The sequence below is a fragment of the Lasioglossum baleicum genome, chromosome 14, assembly GCF_051020765.1.
Source record: "Lasioglossum baleicum chromosome 14, iyLasBale1, whole genome shotgun sequence".
Lineage (NCBI taxonomy): Eukaryota > Metazoa > Arthropoda > Insecta > Hymenoptera > Halictidae > Lasioglossum > Lasioglossum baleicum.
In genome coordinates this window covers 4,791,624-4,813,001 of record NC_134942.1, presented here as the reverse complement: position 1 = coordinate 4,813,001, position 21,378 = coordinate 4,791,624, and the positions used below count along the sequence as shown (strand labels likewise).

Genomic DNA, 21,378 nt, shown 5'->3' with positions numbered 1-21,378 from the left:
AGAGAGACGGAGTACGCGGACCCTCCGCCGTCAACAATCGGGATCGGGGATGATGCTAATCGGCGGAGCGCTGAAACTTTCGTGTCGGGGAATCCAGGCCGAAGGATCGCCGCGAACAGTGTAAACCGGGCGTATCGCGAGCGAGCACCGTTTATGCATAATACATTTGTTTACTGGAGTGTTTCGCGAGTCGCTGGTCGAGGCACGCGATCGCGATCGGAATCGCCGCGCGCTCGCCGTGCCACGATAATTTTTTTTCAAACGAAATCAAACACGCAGGAGAGATAGAGCATCGCGTGTAACGTGGACGGGATTCTCCGGCTCCTCGGCTTCACGCTCGAGGAACAGCGAGAAACTCGCAACCGAGCTCGCGCGAGTATCCGCGGCGTCGGCGAGCATCGGCGAGCGTCGTCGCCCGGAGGCTGAATTACCGCGAGAAACCTCGAGAGAGTACACGGTGGGACGACTGTAGGAGGATCTCCCATCGTGTCGCGGAAAGGTCCAAGGTTTCCGCTCGGAGCCGCGCCGAGGAGAAATTAAAAGTGGAACAGCCATGGGGTTTCGATCCAAGGAGAAGATATTTATATTCTCCGGGCCCCCCTTCGATCTTCATCGACCGAATAATACTCGAAAGTCTTCATTCGGAGTAATTTCACGTGACAATTCTCGAATGCTTGTCGCCACGTCGCGATCTTCTCCTCGGTGATCGACGCATAGCGATCGCGGAGCAAAGATTAGACGGTTCTAGCTCGGGGAAAAGAGCTGTCTCGCTATTATTCGTCGCCTCGTACCGCCTGCGACGCTGAACCAGGCCTGAACGACCGATTCCCGCACCGTTTACATCGCTTTCACGCTCGTAAAAACGCGTAACTGCGTTTACAGGCGCGCCATGTGCGCGTCCTCTTAATCCGAAACCGTTTGGAAATTGTCGATCCGCGATCCAGATGCTGGATCGATCCATTCTCCCTACGAGCCCTGAACGTCGATTCTCCTCAAACCAGAAAGCAGTAAGCAAGATTACGTCGCTTCGTGGGCGTGGCTGCCCCGCGTGGGCGTGATCTAGTTGCTCTCGAGCCTGGCCACCGCGATTCACCGGACTCTGGACTAATTTTAGACTACTTTGAAAAGGTTACGAGAACATTGCGAGCAATCGAAGATTGGTCTCGATAGAGGCACGGTTATAAAACTTCCTCGAAGCAACGGGATTGTTCGGGCGAATCATTCCGATTGAAATAAGCTGCGGGTTAGCCCGGTTTCGCGTTCCTCGGTTAACGATCCTCCGTGATCCGAGGAATTTCATGCGGTATCGACACGGCACTGCGCCGACTTCCTTGGCAACACCTCGTATTTCTGGTGGCAATCGAATTTTCGATTCCATCGACGAAATCGTGTTACGGGGACCGATCGATCGCGGGAGTGCCGAGTGCTGCACGCCGCGAGCACCGCGACACGAATAAAATATCGCTCTCTCCTCTCGCTTACCATCCAATTTTCCGAAACACGAATAACCCGTTAACGAACCACTCTACCATTTATCTCGATGAATCTTGGATTTTCCATCCGCTATTTTCGGTTTCGGCGATCCCAACTTTTCCGCGTTTTATGCACTGTTGTCGGCGAAACTGCTGCTGGTGGGATCTTTCGTTGATCCGATTTCTTTTTATAACTATACGGACAATTTCGTTATCACTAGAATACGTTGCCTTGTAACAGTGGTCGGCAAACTCATTAGAATTGAGCCGAATATCAACAGTACAACGGTTTAGATTTCTTTCGAGTTGTTACGAACGCGTTCGTTCGGGTAACGTTGTCCTCAGAAATTCGGTGATTTTTCGTCGAAGGATTACAGCTCGGACCAGTATCGATAGAAATTCGTTCGGTATATCCGCGACTCGATGGAAAAACGAGACCAGAGGGATAAAGCCAGAAGTACAGGCGGAGACGGAGGAAAAGGCGGGAAAACGACCTTGCGCGTGCAATAGTTGCGACTGCGGAGTGACCTAGTCCGAGTTGACCATTCACCGATCCGATTACCTCTATAGTCGAGCGGGCATGAAGCCGCTCGCCGATGCAAATTCGTCCAACTTTTCCAAAGACGGTGCTCCGCGAACGGCAAACAATCGCTTCGGCGAAATTCCACGAAATTCAATGATCTCGATAATGTCAACTAGAATGTGCAAGGAAAAAATACAATGATACCTCGGTATACGTCTTCTTTGGAGTACGTCCAATTCGGAATACATCCTGTTTGGACGTGACAAATTTTGCTCGGTGTACGACATCAATTTTATTGTACAAATGTGGAAGAATTAATGGAGAGACACAATCCAGAACTAAGGAGTTACAGGAACTGGAGAAGGATGAGTATCAGACTAGAATGGATACACTCTCTTCAGACTCACAAGTAACACTACCCAACTGATACTCACTGATTTGAATGAAATTTAACGTACTTATTAAGCACCAAAAATTTTAAATGCGTGTTTTTTTTTGTTTCGGCTAAATACGCTTTTTAGGGGTAAGAAGCACCCCTCAACCTCTGGAGATGGAAACAAATTTGTGGCTAATTATTTCTTAAAGGATTCATATTATTTTCTTTTTTGGGAAAATAACGCAACAAATCAATTCTGAAGACAGATTTAGAGTCCTCGCATAAAATTACTGATTATAGATACAGGATGCGCTCAAGGTCCGGCAACTGCTAAATCCGGCAAGTCCAGCTTATTATTTCCAAATTTAATTGACCCTGACAATCGACCTCAAGCTCGATTTCAAGGACACCATCAAGTGCATCACTCTGAACTGTACAACTCCGGATCTAGCACTTTTTTCAGAAACTGTATCCTTTAAGAAATAATTAGCCACAAACGTTTCCATCTCCAGAGGTTGAGGAGTGCTTTCTACCCCTAAAAAGCGTACTTAGCCGAAACAATAAAACACGTGTTTAATATTTTTCGGTGTTTAATAAGCCTGAAAGGCGTGGCGCTAGCCCGAAATACGACACAGCTTAGGAGATGTGCAGAAAGCTGTGCTCCCTCGGGCAATCGAAGAGAGAGAGAGGAAAGGGCCAAAGGTCTTAGACGTGCGGTTTTTTAGTGGGTTTTGGGGACACCGACCATCTGTGTCCCCCGAGCCCCGCACTACCATCTTGGAAGGGGGGAGGGTGTACGTAAAGGTATTTTTCCGCACGTCTATAAAATAAAAGAAAAAGAAAAAGATGGACAAGTACAGCTTGTCAAATCTAGCTGTGCGGCTGAATGACCCCCGCAAGGGGAAATCTTTGTATTTCTTTGCGCATTCCTATGTTTTGGTCAGCCGCACAGCTAGATTTGACAAGCTGTACCCTAACATGTGTTTACGATCGCAAAGTTTTCGGGCTCGAGAAGGCAGACGGTCGTTGGTTGTGTAACGGTAACGGTAACAGGTGCAACGACCAAATTCGAGCCTCGTCGATCCGATCCGAGGCGAGGTTACAGTGGGAACTGGCTAGCGTTTCGTTTCACGACGATAGAAATACTGTACGCTGGTACATCTGAGAGCGCTACTCACTTTACACGCTGGTTTCTCAGGTGCTCGCACCATGTGCACGCGTGTATCATCGTGCGATCCTGTTCTCGGCTGAAGTCGAGGCTTACCTGTAACAGAAACAGTCCCAGATCAATCGAAACGTTCGCGTCTTCATTGATATACAATTTCGTTACGCACGGAGAAACGATTCGCGAAGAATTCAGGAGAGGAAGTTACCCTCTCTCTCTCTCTCTGTCGATTCCGGATTAGTCACGTGACATTCCGACGCATGGGTCGTGACGAAAGCGTGGGGAGTAGCGTCGGAGAAGGGGAAGGTAGAGTGGGGACACAAGTCTTAACTGAATTAATAATTTTAGAAAATCAATCAATGTTTCATGACATCTGTCTCATTTGTTTCGACACGTCTCTCAATTTTTAGGTAACCTAATTATTACGAATTATAATTATTTTTCTAATTTCTAACTTTCTAGTTCAGTTGAATATCAACCCATTGTAAAAGTAAGATGAAGAAAGAACAAGTTATGCTGGACGCGATGAAGAACGATGTCTCCAATAATTTTAAGCTCACGAATATAGGAAAAGCAAAGCTTCGCAGGAAATTCAAAATAAAAACTCAAAAGAACACTCAAAATAAAAATTGGGAGTAATATTTTTAATTTATTGATTAAAACGTAATCTAGTTTCTCATAATAAATGTTGCGTTCTAGATTTATTTTCTTTTGCTACTATTATTATGGGACAAATTAAATATTATTATAAGACAGAGAGAGTACATACTGTTGAATATTTTAGATTTTATTTTGCTTGCTTCGAAACCAACACACTTTCATTGGATCATCGGAGATTAGATCATCGGAGAATATACGAGAACGGACGAGATAAGACCGGTGTTTCTTTTTACCTGTAGCTGCATTTCCCGCGGAACACGTTCAGGAAGCACATGACAGCGAGGGAACAACGCGGAAACCGGTGCTCGCGAGATTCAACGGAAACGCGGGATGCAAAATGGCCGACGGAAAGCCGCGAAACGAACCGATACGAAAGGAGAGAGCAGAGGAGAAAGAGAGAGAAGAGAACACGGCGATAGAGAGCGCGGGAGCAGAGTGACGATCGCGATTCTGACCCGAACAAAGCTTCTCTCTCCTCTCCCGAAAAAAACAAATCAAAGGGAAATGTTACGTTCCGTTATCTTATCTGCTCTATCAGTGATACACATTTGTTCTCTTCTCCTCCCTCCCCTCTTGTTTTCACCCAGAAAACTTCTCTAGTTCCGCGTTCGACCGGAACGTTTATCGCATCTTTCCGCGAATCGGAAAGCGACTTGCGGGTAATTAACGCGTCCGACTAACCAGCCGCGACCCTGAAAGAATTCCACGAGGCTGAATTAATTCGATCGATGCTATCGGAACTGATAAATACGAGACTCTGATACAAATCCGAATGGAGTTCGACTTACTCGAATACATCGCGGGGAAAACTCGTTTTTAACAGTAAATCTACCAGCGCCGGTCCAATGACCGACTCCCGTCGAATTGTCCTTCGCTCCGATCTGCCAGCAGTAAAACACGATACGCAGCATGCTTCCGAGCATAATTTCGTTTCGATCGGCGAACGACCGACGACTAATAAATTCGATCTATATCGGTTGCACGGCTTTTCCAGTGCGAGTGAACGACTATCGATTTCATAATGGAGCGCATCGGCGCTTATCCGATTGTTTTATCTCGTGTTATCGAGTGCGTACGAGCACCGTCATCCTGTTTTTTCTTCCGCGGCACCTGCTATCCACGGTTTACGCAACCCGAACCATTGTGAACGTCAACAGGCTCGGACGAGAGCGAACTTTGTCGTCGGAGGTTCGAAACCGATCGACGAAACGCCCCCGCTTATCGGCCGGTTATCTAGCCGCTGACGCGAGCGCGTCGCGATCCAGAATCGTTCGGTACATATTTTATATTTTATCGTCACCGATAAACACACGCAATTACGCCCCTAATTTATCCTAGCTGCGGCTACAGCCAGCGACACCGTCAAATATTTGTTGTCGGCACACAACGCTCGCTCGCAAACAATATTTGCGGGACTTGCCGCTCGGAACGGTCGATCGACCGTTCTAATCTCGCGGCGAAGAGGCTCCTTACTTATTGTTAGACGTAGAAAAATTCTCCGAGTCGATAAGAAACACTAGGGGCCAAGCAGAAATTTTTTCATTCTTTGTTTAATAACTACAGTGAGCTAGAATCGATTCATTAATATTCTTAAACTACTTTGGTTTCTGTTTACTCTAATTGTTAAATTGCTAAATTGCATCTACTCCCATGTTTGTCATAAATCAGCTACTATAATTTCACTACAATAACTAGAGGGAGCTAGAAACGATTCATCTATATTCTTAAACTACTTTGATCTCTGTTTACTCTTCTAAATTCGACCTACTCATTTTCGTCGTAAATAAGATTCTACAATTCTTAAATTATTTTGGTCTGTTTTTACTTTCCTGAATTGCATCTACTCCCACTTTTGTTATAAATCAGCTACTATAATTGCACCACAATAACTGCAGTGAGCTAGAAACGATTCATCAGTAGACTGCGGATCTTCGTGCAAAATAAAATGTTTACACACATTGAGTACGATCTATAGAAGCTAATTAACAATTTCTTGTCCCCATTAATCATCTTCATATGTTAAAAATACTGTATCGACACTGTTAAACTCGTTTAATCTTTTCACTGTTTCGAATTACACCTATTCATTTCCGTCGTGAATGCATAAAATCCGCAGTCTATTTGTCAGCATTCTTATCAAATCAGCAAACTATTTACTATACTATTTACTAAAAGAAAGCGAATGAGGAAAATGCAGAGGGATGATAAAAGCGACAAATGACGAATGTTATAAATTAATCGGCGAGCGAACTCGGCGAAACTGTGGGAGGGAGCAGAAACGAATGGCGGTCACGATAACTCGGTGCGTTCGACGGGAGACACGTTGCGTAGCCGTTCATGGAAATTATATGTTGCGCCCCCGCGAACGAGGGGGTGTACGCGTTGCGTACGTCCGGAACCCCTGGTCGATCGATATCTCGTCGCACCATGGCGTGGGGTTCCATGCTTCGATTTCTTTCCCATGACGCGGACGTGAAATCATTTCTACAGCCAGAGTTCGGCAAAAATTTAATCAACGACTGACGACTAAATTTCTAATCTCATAGTTTAGTCGTTAATTGCGATTAACGATTATGTTCCTTCCAATTGTAATCGACAATCGAATAACTGATTAATGATGAACTACTGAAATTTCAAAATGAAATACGGAAGCAAAACTATATAAAAATACTGACAAAAACGTAAACTGAGTTTAGGTGTATTGTCATTTGGTCTATAATATAAACTCTGTTTACGTGGTTTATGTTTTTTTCGACGTTTTCTTTTTTTAATCAATGATTGACGATTAACTTCATCAATCGATTGAATCAATCGTCGATTTTTCGATGATTTCTTTTTTAATCGTACACATTAATCAATAGACTGCGAATCTTTATGTAAAATAAAAATTTCTTACTTGAATTTCAACAAAAACTGGAGTGAATTAGAAATTTATTTTCTTCCCTATTATGTTCAGTAGGTTGAGAATAATATGATAGTACGTTTAAATTTTTCTGATATTTTTGCTATTATGAATTACACCCACTCATTTTTGTCATAAATGCATAAAATCCGCAGTCTGTTAATCAATCATTCATGATTAAAATTTTAACCGATTAATGCCCAACTCTGTCCCACGAGAGAATAATCCCGTTTCGCGCAGCTTAGAAGATGGTGGGGGCGCAGCGAGCCTATCATCTCTCACTCCACTACCCACTCCGCACTTTATCGAACCAATTAGGGCGAAGATGCGCAAAGACGAACGAATGCTGGTCTTTTCGCGGGGTTAATCTCTCTTGGGATATACTTTAGTAAAAAGTTCGCGATCTCGGTGATTTGATAGACGTTCAATAGGTCGATCCATCGAGGATGACGTAGAAAATAGTTGAAGGGTTTCCCATTAATTAATTTTCGAGAATAAACTGCCACCGCGTCGAACGATACGACAAACGGCCAGACGTGGCAGAAAGGGGCAGAGGGAGAAAGTAATAAAAAAGGAGGTATGGCGCTCCGGTTCGTAATTTGTTTCTGTTTCGCGTTTAGGGGTTCCAGGGAGCAATTAAAGACACCCTTCCCGTGGCACTTATTCCTGCTGCCATTTGGCAAACGTGACGGAATAACGCATGGCCGGCGATATAAAATGCACGGATCGCGGAGGGTGCAACCGAGAACCAACGGAGAACCAACGGAGAACGATTCGAGAGGGGACGGAATCGCAGACGGATAGGGTCGAAAAAGGAGCAGCCGAAAATCAATAGTACCATTCCTGGAACTTTTCCACGTGCTCTCGCCGCGTCTCTCTCTCTCTCTCTCTCTCTCTCTCTCCGCGAATTTATCTCGTGAGCCTATAGTGTATAGCTAAGGGTGCATTTATAGTGGAGCGGCGAGCATCGATGATATTTGGTAAATCTCTAGGGAATTATATTAGAGATTCCAATAAATAAATTAAGATGAAGTTTATTAACAAAACTTTAATAGAATTAAATTCTTTGATCACAATATTGTTAGATCCTACTTCATTGATGGCAAACTATTGATTAAACAAATTGTATTTTGTCAACGACAAGAGAATAACTTTTTTAAACATTTGAATATCACGCCAACTTCACAACGCTAACTTCACATTTGTGAGTGTCGCTACAGTCGCCACAGATAGCGGCGCGGTGAAAACAAACCAACATTCGCGACAACATTTCGACACATACTAATGAAAAAGTACATATGTATTTTCATTGTTTTTCTTTTTTTTTCACCGCACAGCTCGCCTCGCTGATCAACTATAAATGCATACTAAGTGACTCTCGCTCGTGCAAGCTGCACGGTACATACGAGCTGCTCGTTCGCACGAATCTTATGATCAAGATTCTGTGGTTCTAAGGAAGAACGCGCCGCATGTCGCATACTTTCACTTTCGACATATTGCATGGGACTTCTGTCTCTGGTAGATACGTAAATCCTATACTATAAAGCTCAATTAATGAACTCAGTTGAAATTGTGGCAAGCGGCGTTTTTCCTTACAACCACAGAACTATCGACGGAGCAGTACGCATTCGTTCCGAAAAATTCAATTATCAGGGAAACGCATTTTCAACGGAAAATGGAGAAACTGACATAGTGGTTAAACGTTTTGGGATGCGAACGACTCGCATATCCAACAACGTTACGATTACACCGCGTTGCACGATATTACACAAGCTGGGAATCAGGACTAAAAAATTCAATTATCAGGGAAACGCATTTTCAACGGAAAATGGAGAAACTGACATAGTGGTTAAACGTTTTGGGCTGCGAACGACTCGCATATCCAACAACGTTACGATTACACCGCGTTGCACGATATTACACAAGCTGGGAATCAGGACTAAAAAATTCAAGCGAGCGGATGTAGAGCCGATACATTGTATGTACGTATTCCTCGAGAAGATGGCACAACTTGTAGATATTTACGCCGCTGACACTACTACCTGATAAGTAGACTGCGAATCCGTATGCAAAGTAAAAAAAATTGTATAAAAGGCGGCGCAAAATTGAAAATTTTCTACACTGGAAATCACGAAAATCCTTAAATTCTTCTACATGCTCTGACATATTAATGTATCTTCTCTTGCCACCTACTGATTTCCAAGTTCACCGTATTCCGATGAAATCATAATCAGCAACATCTGTCATTTGGAAAATTTTCAATTTTGCGCCGCCTCCGAAAAGATTGTATTGTATTTCAGTTCGCGTGTATTCACATAAATTAAATGGAAATTATTTCATACTTCGTACTGCGTTTTTTCACTGATATTTGTCAGAGTTTGTTAAAAACCTTCATTGCGAGTGTGGCTCGTCAAAATACGGCAAGGGGTTAAGTAATATTTCGCGTTACAAGTATTCGGTTGGAAAGAAAGTTCGTAGCGGCGTTTTCAAATGAAGAATCGAAGATAAAATTAAGCTATTTATTCGTATGTTTATTCAATAACACGAGAAGCTACCTCGAAAATGGCAAACAGTAATAGAACACAATGGAAAATATGTCATTGGATAAATCTATGAATAAATATCTGAATTTTGGCTTTCAATTGTAATTTACAAACGAACTTACGTTCCAACGACGTTATGTTTCACGAAGAAAACAAACAAATCGGCGTCCCACTGTCCTTCAAGAAATTGCCATCTTCTCTTGATAGAAGTATAGAAGGATGGAAAAGCTCGATGATCAGAGTTCGAAGACGAAGTTGAAGAATGTGGAACGCCGCCACGAGTGAATGAGCCCACGCGCGTCCACGATAGCCAACGTATTGACATTGGCCCTTTTCCACCGGGATCCGATTGTTTTATTATGCAGCGACGGAACTCGGTTTCGAGGATTGGCACAGTTTCAACCGTTCGGAGAGACACGTTCGAGGAGATGCTCCCCGTCGCGCATCCATTTTCTTCCTTCTCGTCTCGCGAATAAAATAAACAGGGACGTTTTACTTCTACCTTTCATGGTTTCTCTTTCGATAGTTAGCGGCGATTTTCTTCTTTGGCGACCTTAACACTACAAACTACCGAGCACTGAAAACGATTAAAATGTTTTAGCCGATAGAACTGACACGGCTCTATTTATTTCCATTTCGTGCAATTTTTATTGCGCCATAAGTGTTTGAACGAGGAAACTTGTCGAATCAATTTTTTCAAAGTGAAAAATGTAGGACCGGTCAAATGACCGATTTTATATTCTCCATTTCATAATTATTGAAATTACAAAATTGCATACGCGGAAATTCCGTATTTCATTCGATGAAATTCCGTATCCAAGCACGTATCGTTGTAAAAACTGCAGAAAATCTAAATGAATAGTCATTTTTGCAAGCTAGAACATGCTAATCGGTTTTAATACTCGGTAGGTTTAGCGTTAAAAAATCGCAAATGAATTCCACCGGCTGGTTTTCATAGATCCAATAAAATTCGCAGTCTATTTATAAGATCGTTTGGTTGTAGCGCATTTTGGTAGAGACTGGACAGTCGTCGGAGCATCGTTCACAATCGATCGCAGCACCGAGCAGGTGTAGCAATGGTTCCAGTTATCGTATTAGAAATGTGGAGGGATAGAGAGAGAGAGAGAGCGAGAGAGGGGAGGGAGAGAGAGAGAAGGTAGAAGATAGAATGTCGATCGAAGAAGTCGACGTGCCCGTTCGGGCTTCAGTGGGTGATACGTTCAACCCACGTAGACTCGCCTTGTTTGGTCATTCCAAAGCCGCAAACCTCCGCAACACTAGCAGCGCTGGCAGTATTGGCAGCGCTAACTGCGCTCTAGCACCACACGCGTGTTCTCTAAGCACGCGTGTGGTAACGCTGCTGGCCGTTCGCGTCTGTCTCGCCCATGTATCGGTTGAAACTGGCAGCCGCGCCAGCCTATGTTCCCCGTTATGTTGCGCCGCGAGAGACGAGAAACATATACCCCGAGACCCGACCATCTGCGGCTTTACCGGTACAATCTCGCTGTTATTATTACACTTCAATGCAAGGGAGTGCGTGCAACGTCCACACGCACCTTCCAGACCGCGATCTGGGTGCTCGCCAGTCGCCGCAGAGACGGGACGGAAATATAAAAGCCAGTGTCTTGAATCTTCGGGCCTGGAACGATCCTTCGTTTCATCGAACGTTTCGTTAATCAGAGAAACTTCTTCGTTCCACATTAAACCCTCTGCAATCCTTTATCGAGCGTGACTCGACATCAGAGAAATGAGTTTATCGGTTATTTTATAAACACATTATTTTATGAACTAAATTAATTCAAGTGTTTGAAATAAGTAGCAGCGAAGGAACTGTCCTTTGAAGTAAATTTTAAATAAAACATTTAAAATAGTAGAGAGTTGTCGGCAACGAAATTGAAGAATAATTCGGAGTGCAAAGGGTTTATATTAAATCTACCGAGCACCCCAAAAGTGGTATGCGTTGCCTTATGCAAACGTAACGATTGAATTTATTTAGATTTATCGACATCGGAGAAAGAAAAATGTAAAAGAAATGGGTTGTCATATGTACCCGTGAAAAATGAGTTTATCAGTTATTTTATAAACACATTATTTTATGAACTAAATTAATTCAAGTGTTTGAAATAAGTAGCAGCGAAGGACCTGTCCTTTGAAGTCAATTTTAGATAAAAAATTGAAAAATAATTCGGAGTGCAAGGGTTAATGTTAAACCCAGCGCCCGCTCTAGCGGTTACGTCGCCCCGGACAAAAAGACAAATTGCCGCCCTTTAAGAATTTATATATACTTTTTACACAAAGATATATATTTATTTTCAATAAAAATCAAATCATTTTATTTAAATTTTAATAAAAGAGCATTTATTTTAATAAAATCAAACTTTCTATTAATTGGGTATTTAACACATCAATATTTTTCTCACACTTACAGCCAAAATGGCGCCCCGGAGTCCTAAAGTGGGCCTTGATTAAATCTACCGAGCACTACAAAAGTGGTATTATGGAAACGATTGAATTTATTTCAATTCCGTGCGAGTTTTATCACAACGCCATTTTATCACATCTCTGTAACTCCAACAATTACAGAATAAAAATTGTAGAGCCGGTTTAGCGTAGATACTTGGGGCCGATCGTAGATCAAATTGCAGCCATCCGCGACAGCGACGTCACCAGTGCTCGTTTATGGTGTTACTGGTACTACATATATCGAATATACCGGGTGATACAAGGGGTTGACGAGTCAAACAGTCTTCGTTCAGTTCGATTTATAATAAATATCGCCTACCCCGAACAAGTAGACGCAACGTCGTTCGAAAGGAGTCGATTTTCTTTTTAGCGCGGCGTCTTTTTCGATCTCGCTCGAGAGTCTAGACAGTCTAGACACCTCGTGTCTCCTAAACGTCCGTCGAGATCGCCGCTGGTTCACCCCAGTGGTCTGGCCGGTCCGCAGGGAGTATGCAAAATGCACGATCGGCCCTTGAATTATTTATCGACCTTGAAGGAGAGAGAATTCCTTTTTAACGAGGGGTGCATGCTCCGCGTAACCTGAAATCACACGTGCGACTACTATTGATTGCACGAGCATGTGCAGAGCAACCGGCGGCGAACGAAGAGCGCAGGGGGCGGAAGAGAGAACTAGAGAGAATAGGAGAGAACCAGCGAGAGAGGGGTTGAGGGGGGTAGCGTGTACTCGCATTGTCGGCCCTTGAGCAACCCCCTCCTCGCTGGCCGAACTTGTTTCCACGAAAACACCAGGCCACGAAAATAGTCACGCGGGAAAACGTTGCACCCCTAAGCCTCTCCGTGGAACCCTCGCTTTCACCCCTCCCCAGAGACTTCTTCGAACCACCCCTGTGCAATTCGCGAGACCTCGAGAGAGTCCTCGGGGACCTCCTCTCTTCTACCATCTTCTTTTCTCTTTGTCCCTATTCCCCTCCTCTCTCTCTCTTTCCCCAAAGAAAGTCTGAACGCAAGATCTCGCGGAGAAATCATTTTTCCACGATTTCAGATTCGAGGAAGACGGCTGATCGCTCGATCGCTCACGATCGCGCGCTCGCCTAACGCTTTGCGCGCTCTCCGCGAGATCGCTCCACCTTTCACGAACCGGCACCGAGAAATTCGAAACGCGCGCGACTGCCTCGCGAATCGACTTTGCTTCGCCGATTCCATCGCTTTCCGTTCTCGATCGGAACCTAGGCTGCGAGAAACTCGCCAACGTTCGAATGGAAATGTTCCCGGAGATTTGCCGTTCGAAAGAGTTGCTTTAGAATTCCACCACTCGTCAAACAACCGGTTTCGAATTATATTTATTCTTTATCGAAACTAGAACGCACACCTTTGTGCAAAATAAAAGTTACAGGCATTTATTGCAAGACACAGGACCTAGGAAAGTTTTTGAAATTACGCACACCCATTTTTGTCGTAAATGCATCAAAGCCGCAGCGTAATCGAAACATATACTGTAATAAAAAGCGTATAATCCCGAAATAAATTGGATCAGTTTTATCAAATAACAAATACTTCTGGTGCTCGGTTGGTTTAGGTTTAGCGAGCAGAAACGAAGGTAGCATTCCATCGCTTCGAAACGCAGCCTCGGGACTTTCGACGGAGCAGAGCAGAGCGACGACGGGCCGGCTCGGAAAAATTGGACCGCGCCTCGTTATTATTCGCAGAAAAAGCCTCGACAATAGCCAATCAATGGGAGACAGGAAGCAGGAAATGAAGTCGACGATTGCCGCGTCCTATGAGCGACGAGCGAAAAGGAATTGTTCGAACGAAGCGATATCGAACAGAGCCGATCGACCACGAAAACCAACCGTAGTACTTCTCGTGGAATCCATCCGCCGGAAATCGTTTCTCTATCGAAACCGACGTTTCCTCGGCTTGCATTAACTCCTTGCCGTATTTTAACTCAAGTCAGACTCGTGACGAAGATTTCAACGAAGTTAATAAAAGATGTACTAATGCTCTCGGCGCACTGGTTCGATCTAAAGCAATTTTGCAAATTGAATTAAACTTTCACCGTTTCGATCTATGTTTAGATCATTTTCTACGAAAATAATAACTGCGTCTGTGAATTATTAAACAGAAAAACTAGTGGTATTACCATCAGTAAATTAAACATTGAAAGTCAAAATTGTGTACTTTGTTACTCGCTTGCTTAATGAAATTATTTTAACTAATTTGGAACAACGGATCACGTGCTGTTCTAACATGCTGATGGTAATAACTAGAGTACATCTTTTATTAACAATTATACGATCGATATAAAAGGGAACATTTATTTCAACAAAGTCTTACAAATACGAATGGTACGCCTCTCTTTTTAGATGAAATCAAAGTTTATGTAATGTCCAGTTTTTGTAGACGAATCTGAGAAGAAACTGGAATATAATAGAATCTCTTATTTTCAGTGGTAGTACCTCTGCAGATCTGAAATAGATAAAAATTGTACGAAATCCGGTGGAATTGTATATTCTACCCTTTCTTGAAAATTTTCCGAATCAATATTTAAGCATTAAATTCTTCAATTTCTTTTAATCAGTGTAAAACTGTGAAGAAAATGTTACGGCGAGGGGTTAACCCTTCGATCGAAGGACGGAAACTTCTCTCGCAAATACAGCTACGCATTTCTGTCATGAAAGCGTAAAATAACGGAAAAGATCGTCGCGCGATAAAAGATAAATTCCTGGGGATTAGCGATCTCGAGTCGCTGGTCGATCCGAGTCAAGAAATCGTGCGGATGGTTTATGTTGCGCAACTCGTTTCGGGAATCGGTGGAAAGTGCCGGTGGCTCGTGTCAGCGAATTTCGCGAGAGCACGAGCGCGCGACCATGTTTCGTCACCGAGCCGATTTCGCGTTCCTCTCGATCGACGTCGTTCCGAACTGCGAAACTGCGATCCTTTTACCGAGCATACGACACCGCGACCCACGCGGGATTAAATGCCTGTAAAATACCCGAGTAACCGTGCGGCTAAACCAGTTTCTCTAGCCGGTCGTTGTTTCCTCTCGTGTCTCGGCGTTCGTGAAACTCCGACGCTTTAAAAGAAATAACGAGTCGAATAACGTCCGAGGAGCTTCGTTCCCGAGGAAATAAAGTTGGGAAGAATATCACACATAGTCTCCGAACTACCGATAAAACGTTTCCGTTCCCGGGAGAACGAAACTCGCAGCCGCAACGCTGCAAGTAGAAACGGTCGGTCGCGAACAGACGCGTTAAGGTGCGGACACACTTGCCACATTGCGGAAGCGTGCACACTCGTTCGCACAGATCGCAGCCCCGCGAGAAAAGTGTCACGAATTGAAAAATGGCAATTTTGAGGTTATGTCATTGAAAACATGCACGAAAAGCGTCACATCTCCACCTCGCAATTCACCAAACCCACTTTAAAAGAAGCTTAAACCATTTCAATATAAGTTTTATGGTATTCTTTCAGTTGATTTTTCTCAAATGCTGCAGTTTTCAGTTGTGTCACTATTCTCGCGAGGGCGCGACGTGTGCTACAAACACATTGTTTGAACTTTTGCGACTTGTGGCCGCTGTGTCAGAGGCGTTCACAACTGTCACAAATTACTAGCTAGTGTGTTGGCACCTTGATCCGATATCCGTCCAACAGTACGCGTGGCTGGGTGACGTTGAAGCTGGTTTGGTCGCGGGAACGAGGCCCAACGCGAACAATATCATCTCGTCCGTAAATAAACAAGTCCTGGGGGTTCGCGCGTCGGAACAACTCGCGGAGAGGCTGGGCAACCCGGCGTTCCATCGATTTCATCGAGAGCGAAGCTGCGATTAGGTTGGAGGCGAGCGCAGGGGCGTCCACGAGCATGCAAAAGAATCCCGGTACGGGTTGCGCCCGAGTCAAGGGTGGACCGCGGTGGGAGGCAAAGGGGTTGATTCTCTCGCGGAACACACACACACACACACACACACAGAGAGAGAGAGAGAAGGGGAAGAGATACAACACAGGGGGAAGACAGAAAATGGTTTCGTGGAAGCGGCACAGCTTCCTTGGATGCGTACGTACGTGATGCTCCGTCAGGAGGTGGAAGGAGGGGCCCGGTGCACGCCTACGCCTATCCGCACGTGCGAGTTGGCGCGCGTGTGAGCGAAAGAGGCTTGCAGGTGTGCCTCCTCGTGTGTGCACAGGTGTGCCTCATGAGTAGACCGCGTCGGCCGCGAGCGCGGAAGAGAGGGCAGACGAGAGACGGAGAGCGAACAGAGAACGAGAGAGGCCGAGTGTGCTCTCGCGAACGTTCTCCACGAGAGTGACGCGACCCGACGCGACCCGACGCGTCGTGAGACGCGGCCGAGAAAAGGGAGAAGACGGAGAAATGGACGCCGAGAGTGTTAGAGAACCGAGAGCTGGCTATGAATGGCGAGGAACCAGCCGTCACGACACACCGGTGAATCGTTAGAGCAGCACTGGTGAAGGGGACGAGGAAGCGTCGCGACGCCCATACTCCGAGTCTGCGCCGTCGCGACGTCCCTTTGTCCCCTACGAAATTTCTCCCCTTCTGTCCATGGCGTCCACGCATCGCGCCCCACTCGGCTCGTCTCGACTCGACTACATAGGCTCGACTCGACGCGACTCGTCTCGACTCTCGTCTCGACTACTTCTCTATCCCTCTCTCTCTCCCTTTGTTCCCTCGAGTTCGAAACCGGGACGCTCCCGGGAAAACGACTCTCGCTTCAGCTCGCACTCCGGAGCGTGTGCTCCGCGCGTAATTCACCGCGGACCGGACCCTTTGTCCTCGGCGCCGACGTCCAATGGGATGTTTCTCTTTCGCTGCTCGCCGCTTTTACCCGGGCGCTTCTCCATCAAGATTCCCACCTCCAGGGACGTCGATTCCGGAACCTCGGAGGTGTACGGATTGGTGGAAGCTCCGGACGTCGTCGCCACACTGCGATCATGCTCGTGCATAACGGAAGAATCGGTCTTTCTACCAATGATGGGAACGCGTTGCTAGAACCGCACCATGGTTGGTCCACGGTATCGACGTTTCCGCTGGCGACGCGCGACGACCGTCCCACTGACCGGTGAACATCGCATCGGTTGACCCTTTTGCGCCCAACAGCCTGCACGAGGTGCTCGACTTCCACCAGTGTCGCCAGATCGAGGAAATCGAGGGGAATACAGTTTACCCCCTCTCTGATGAGCAAATTAATACGGGAACGGTCTACGGGTCTTACGGGGCCTATTTACGGCAAGCATTTTGCGCAACATGATTGATCGCGAATGACAGTGATTGACTAATCGCGCAACCTGTTGTGTGAAATCAGAATTTCCTGATATTTTGTGCACAACGAACGTTAATGGGGCAGTGTTGCACAAATATCGTCAGTACGATTGCTCAAATTGTTTATCAACGTGAATACAATTTGGATTTACGCAATAATTGTTGCGCAACATGCTTGATCGTGAATAGGCCCCTTTAGTGGGCGATGTTGGAGTCAGAGTCGCCAGAAAGTGACCAAACCAGCACTCGAGGGGAATACAAGGTTCGCGCACGCGCAACGTGTCACATATTACTCTACTCTGGTCATCAGAGAGGGGGTATATCATCTAACCGTGACTCCCCTCATCTGGCGACACTGGTTGGAGTATGCTCATGGTGCTGGAACGGGATATTGGAAGGGAAAAAGCAGGAGAGGAACAATCGACCAGTTTCGGTCGATTCTGGCGACACTGACTTCCCTAACGAAGAATTGTTGCGACCGTGGATTGCCCCGAGGGGCACTGTCGCTGCTCCGAACGGAGCGACCGAATCACGCCCATCTCTCTCGTCCGCCACGCCTACTTCCTCCGAGAGATGCTCCGGACGTCACTACTTGTTACTAATAACTAGACAGCGGATCTTTATGCAAAATACAAATGTTTTGCAATAATAATGTGGAAAGCAGGAATAACATAAAATTTGATTTCATCCTTTATCGACTTTGTTGCATTAAAAGCAACATTCTTGAATTTTTAAAACCTTTTACCGTTTTATATTTCGTTCAACCAATTATAAATACTTTATAAATGCATGAAGATCCGCAATCTACTAATAACGCTGACAGCTTCCTTGAATTCGAGTCTACCGATTTATTACATTTCCGTCTGATCAAAATTATTTAGAAACCACTGAAATTTGTATTCGACCTTTGAGAACGTGATCGTCACTAACAAAATCGTTGCTAACAACGCTGGTAGCTTCTACGAATGTAGATTAAACTCTCGTGAAATCCATGGAACATGGCGATTCTCGCGGGAGACTAGAATATTCTAACGAACGGAGAAAAATTCGAAGAGATCGCGCCGCGGTCTTCAACGCCACGCTTCCTACGGCTCTTTGAAAGCTGAGAACAGCAGAGTCGCGGAAACCCAGGGCACTCTAGACCCAGAGAACGGAGGAAGAAGATAGGTAGGAGGTATCTTCAGAGTCTTTCTCCGACTGGGTTTTGCCCCGGAGCGTTGCTCTGGGAGACGTGAAAAAGACAAAATGAAGCTCGAGTAGTATGTAACAGTACATAGTTGGTTCAGGGGTGGTTCTACGTGGAGCGACGCGAGAGGATTCGAAAGGCAAAGGTTCTCTTCGGGGCGAATTATTAAATAAATTGATTTATTCTAGCGCATACTCGACGCAACGTGGCTCGGAGCGCCGGCGAAAAGAGCCACGCAAAAGGATCGTCGAGATGATCGCCGGGCAATACCCGCGGGAGGAACCGCGCAAATATTTACGCTGGCTCGCGTGCGCCTCCGGCTGAAACCCTTTTATTCGAGTGGCTTGCGCACCGGAAGGGTGGCAGGGTGGTGCCGCCCTCGACGAGAACGCGTGTGTGCGTTCTATGTTTTACGTTGCGCGCATAGGTGTATCGGGGCTGCATCGGTCCTTATCCGGCGATCTCGAGCACTGGGTTGCGCTCTCGTCGAGGTTCTCTCTAGCGGCGAACAAAATTGGAGAGGAGCTTGGCCGTATCTACCGGAGGTACCCATTTCACGTGTACATATTGAGAATACACGGGTAATTATTTAATATAATCCGTGTACAAGTCCGGATACTATTTAATACACGGATATACTTACGTGCACTGAAACGCACGTGTTCACGCGTGTCAAAATATTAGGGGACCGGAAAGCAACGTCGTTTTTGCGCAAGTCAACACTTCGTACACGTACATTGTTCAGTACATGGCTGCTTTCACAATGAAATCATAATCGGCAACATCTGTCATTTGGAAAATGTTCGATTTTGCGCCGCGCCTCCGAAAAGATTGTGTTGTATTTAATTTCGTGTGTATTCACATAAATTAACCCGGCGTTGGTAAGGTGGGAAAATGTATCGTAAGTGGTAAGGATTTGTGGATATTTGTGAAAAGAATTTAAAAGTGAAAGGGCATTGACCCCTTCTACTCGATAATTCCATAGGGCGGATATTAGAAATGCCCTTGTGGATTTTAACGAGTACATAGGTAGGTTCAACGTCGTCCATCGATTTTTTAAACATTTTCACCTCGCTGGGGCCCCAAATGAGAACCAAGGTATGCATGCGTTTCTCACTTGATACGAGACTGTCGCGCGCCTGTCTGACGTACGCAACGTATACTTTTGTTAGAAGTGTTGCAGCATTTTAGGCGGATTTTTAATTGTTAATAACTAAATAACGAAGCCGAAATCGCAATTTTTTTATTCTTCATTTTCGTCTTATATTATCGTCGAGAACCACCCCTTAAATTTTCTCCCACCTGTAGGTAAACACCCTGTATAAAAGGGCCAACGGAGTTAATTTGGAGTGCAAGACTTCCGCTAAAGAGTAATGCATATAGCTGCGCACTGAGACCTGTAAAATCGCACTTGGTTTCTGCAGATGAACGACGCCGCGAACGCATAAAACCTACAGCTCGAGCGTACCCATTGTTCCGAAAGGAACGAGACGAAGAAGGAAGACGCGAAAAGGGAAGTGCATAGGAGGCGGTTAGCGCTCCGAACGTGATGCATTCGGATTCGCGGTACGGATTCGAAGGTTGCAACGTGAGGCCGCGAAAGGGTGCAACGTGGGGCATGGAGGGCTAGGGGTGGGCGGGGTGGGGAGAGAGCAGGGTCGTGAGAAAAGTGAAGTGCACCCCTCTGTCGCGGCGCGTAATTACGCGAGCACTTAAATGCCTTTGGACACGCGAGTCGCCCGGGGTCGCCGACCTTTTTTCCGCGTCGCTTCTCGCCGCGCGCTGCTTTATCGGGACGAATAACGCTATCGCGAAACAAATAACGAACCTGGACATTCCCACTTTTTTTCACCGTCTGTTCGCTCGGAGTCGGTGACTTATCTCTTTTCGTCTCCTTTCTGTCTCGTTTTGCGCGAACGTAAGCAAACGGAGATCACGGTTTTGGACGTGCATTGAGGACACTCGTATACATATATACATATATTCACGTGTACTAATATGTATCCGTATACATATTAATCCGTGTAATTCTTCAATGAACATTTAACTCGACACGTGTACCCGTTATTTTCAATACACGTGTATCATCCGTGCATTGAAGTTCAAGGGTACACGTGTGTCGATACTAGGTTTGACGTTATCTTCCGCCGGAAAACACTTTGGTTTTACTTCAACGAAATAAACAGTTCATTGATCAAGGTTTACTAACAGAAATTATTCTGTTTGTTCATTTTCGCAACCTGTCTTAACCCTTGTATATTTCAATGTACACTGAGAAAAAAAGTAGTTACTTCAATAATGATTGGCGGAAATGAGTTTTGCTATTGAAATTCAATAGTATTAAATATTAAAATAAGTTCATATGATATTGGCACTATTCAATAGTACATCTTATTGAATCAACATATATTTTTTTTGTTTCGACAGGATTTTTTTCTCAGTGTACGATCCGTGTATGTATCTCTTTTCGTAAAATTAAAGTAGTAAATCAGTGAAATGACTTTCTGCCACCTAGTAAGTAACTTTTCAATTCCCCTGATCGGTAGAATATACAGTAAGGAACATATAACTGATTCCACACACTAAAGTGTTTAAATCAGAACAACTTTTATACAAATGGATCAAACGACTTCAATTTCTCTGTAAGGCTAGAAGAATATATTTAACACATTAACATATTTTTTACACATCATTTACTAAACTAATTCTTCTAGCCTTACAGAGAAATTCAAGTCGTTTGGTCCATTCATATAAAAGTTATCCTGATTTAAAGTGTGTGGAATCAGTTATGCTCCTTACTGTATATCCTATTACAT

At 45.0% G+C, this 21,378-nt stretch overlaps 1 protein-coding gene and 1 long non-coding RNA gene across 6 annotated transcripts in view; both read right to left on the bottom strand.

The window, feature by feature from the left end:
* Positions 1 to 21,378, bottom strand: part of Siz (Brefeldin-resistant Arf-GEF family protein schizo) — an 86,790-nt gene that overhangs the window by 53,056 nt on the left and 12,356 nt on the right. Inside the window, exons 1-2 of one of the 5 annotated variants that reach the window (XM_076438008.1) lie at positions 16,164 to 21,141; positions 3,550 to 3,635 (exon numbers count right to left, since the gene is read on the bottom strand). The exons of 2 other annotated variants lie outside the window; for them this stretch is intronic. In XM_076438008.1, coding sequence (XP_076294123.1) covers positions 3,550 to 3,599 — 50 coding nt within the window. In that variant the 5' untranslated portion in view covers positions 3,600 to 3,635; positions 16,164 to 21,141. Of the gene's footprint in view, positions 1 to 3,549; positions 3,636 to 4,429; positions 4,608 to 16,163; positions 21,142 to 21,378 lie in introns of those variants that run through there. 2 more of the 5 variants (XM_076438009.1, XM_076438010.1) reach the window with 2 other exon arrangements.
* LOC143215684 (uncharacterized) lies at positions 4,747 to 5,119 on the bottom strand. The gene is made up of 2 exons (XR_013010418.1): positions 4,985 to 5,119; positions 4,747 to 4,888 (listed from the first exon to the last, which is right to left on the bottom strand). It is a non-coding gene; the product is annotated as an uncharacterized LOC143215684 (long non-coding RNA).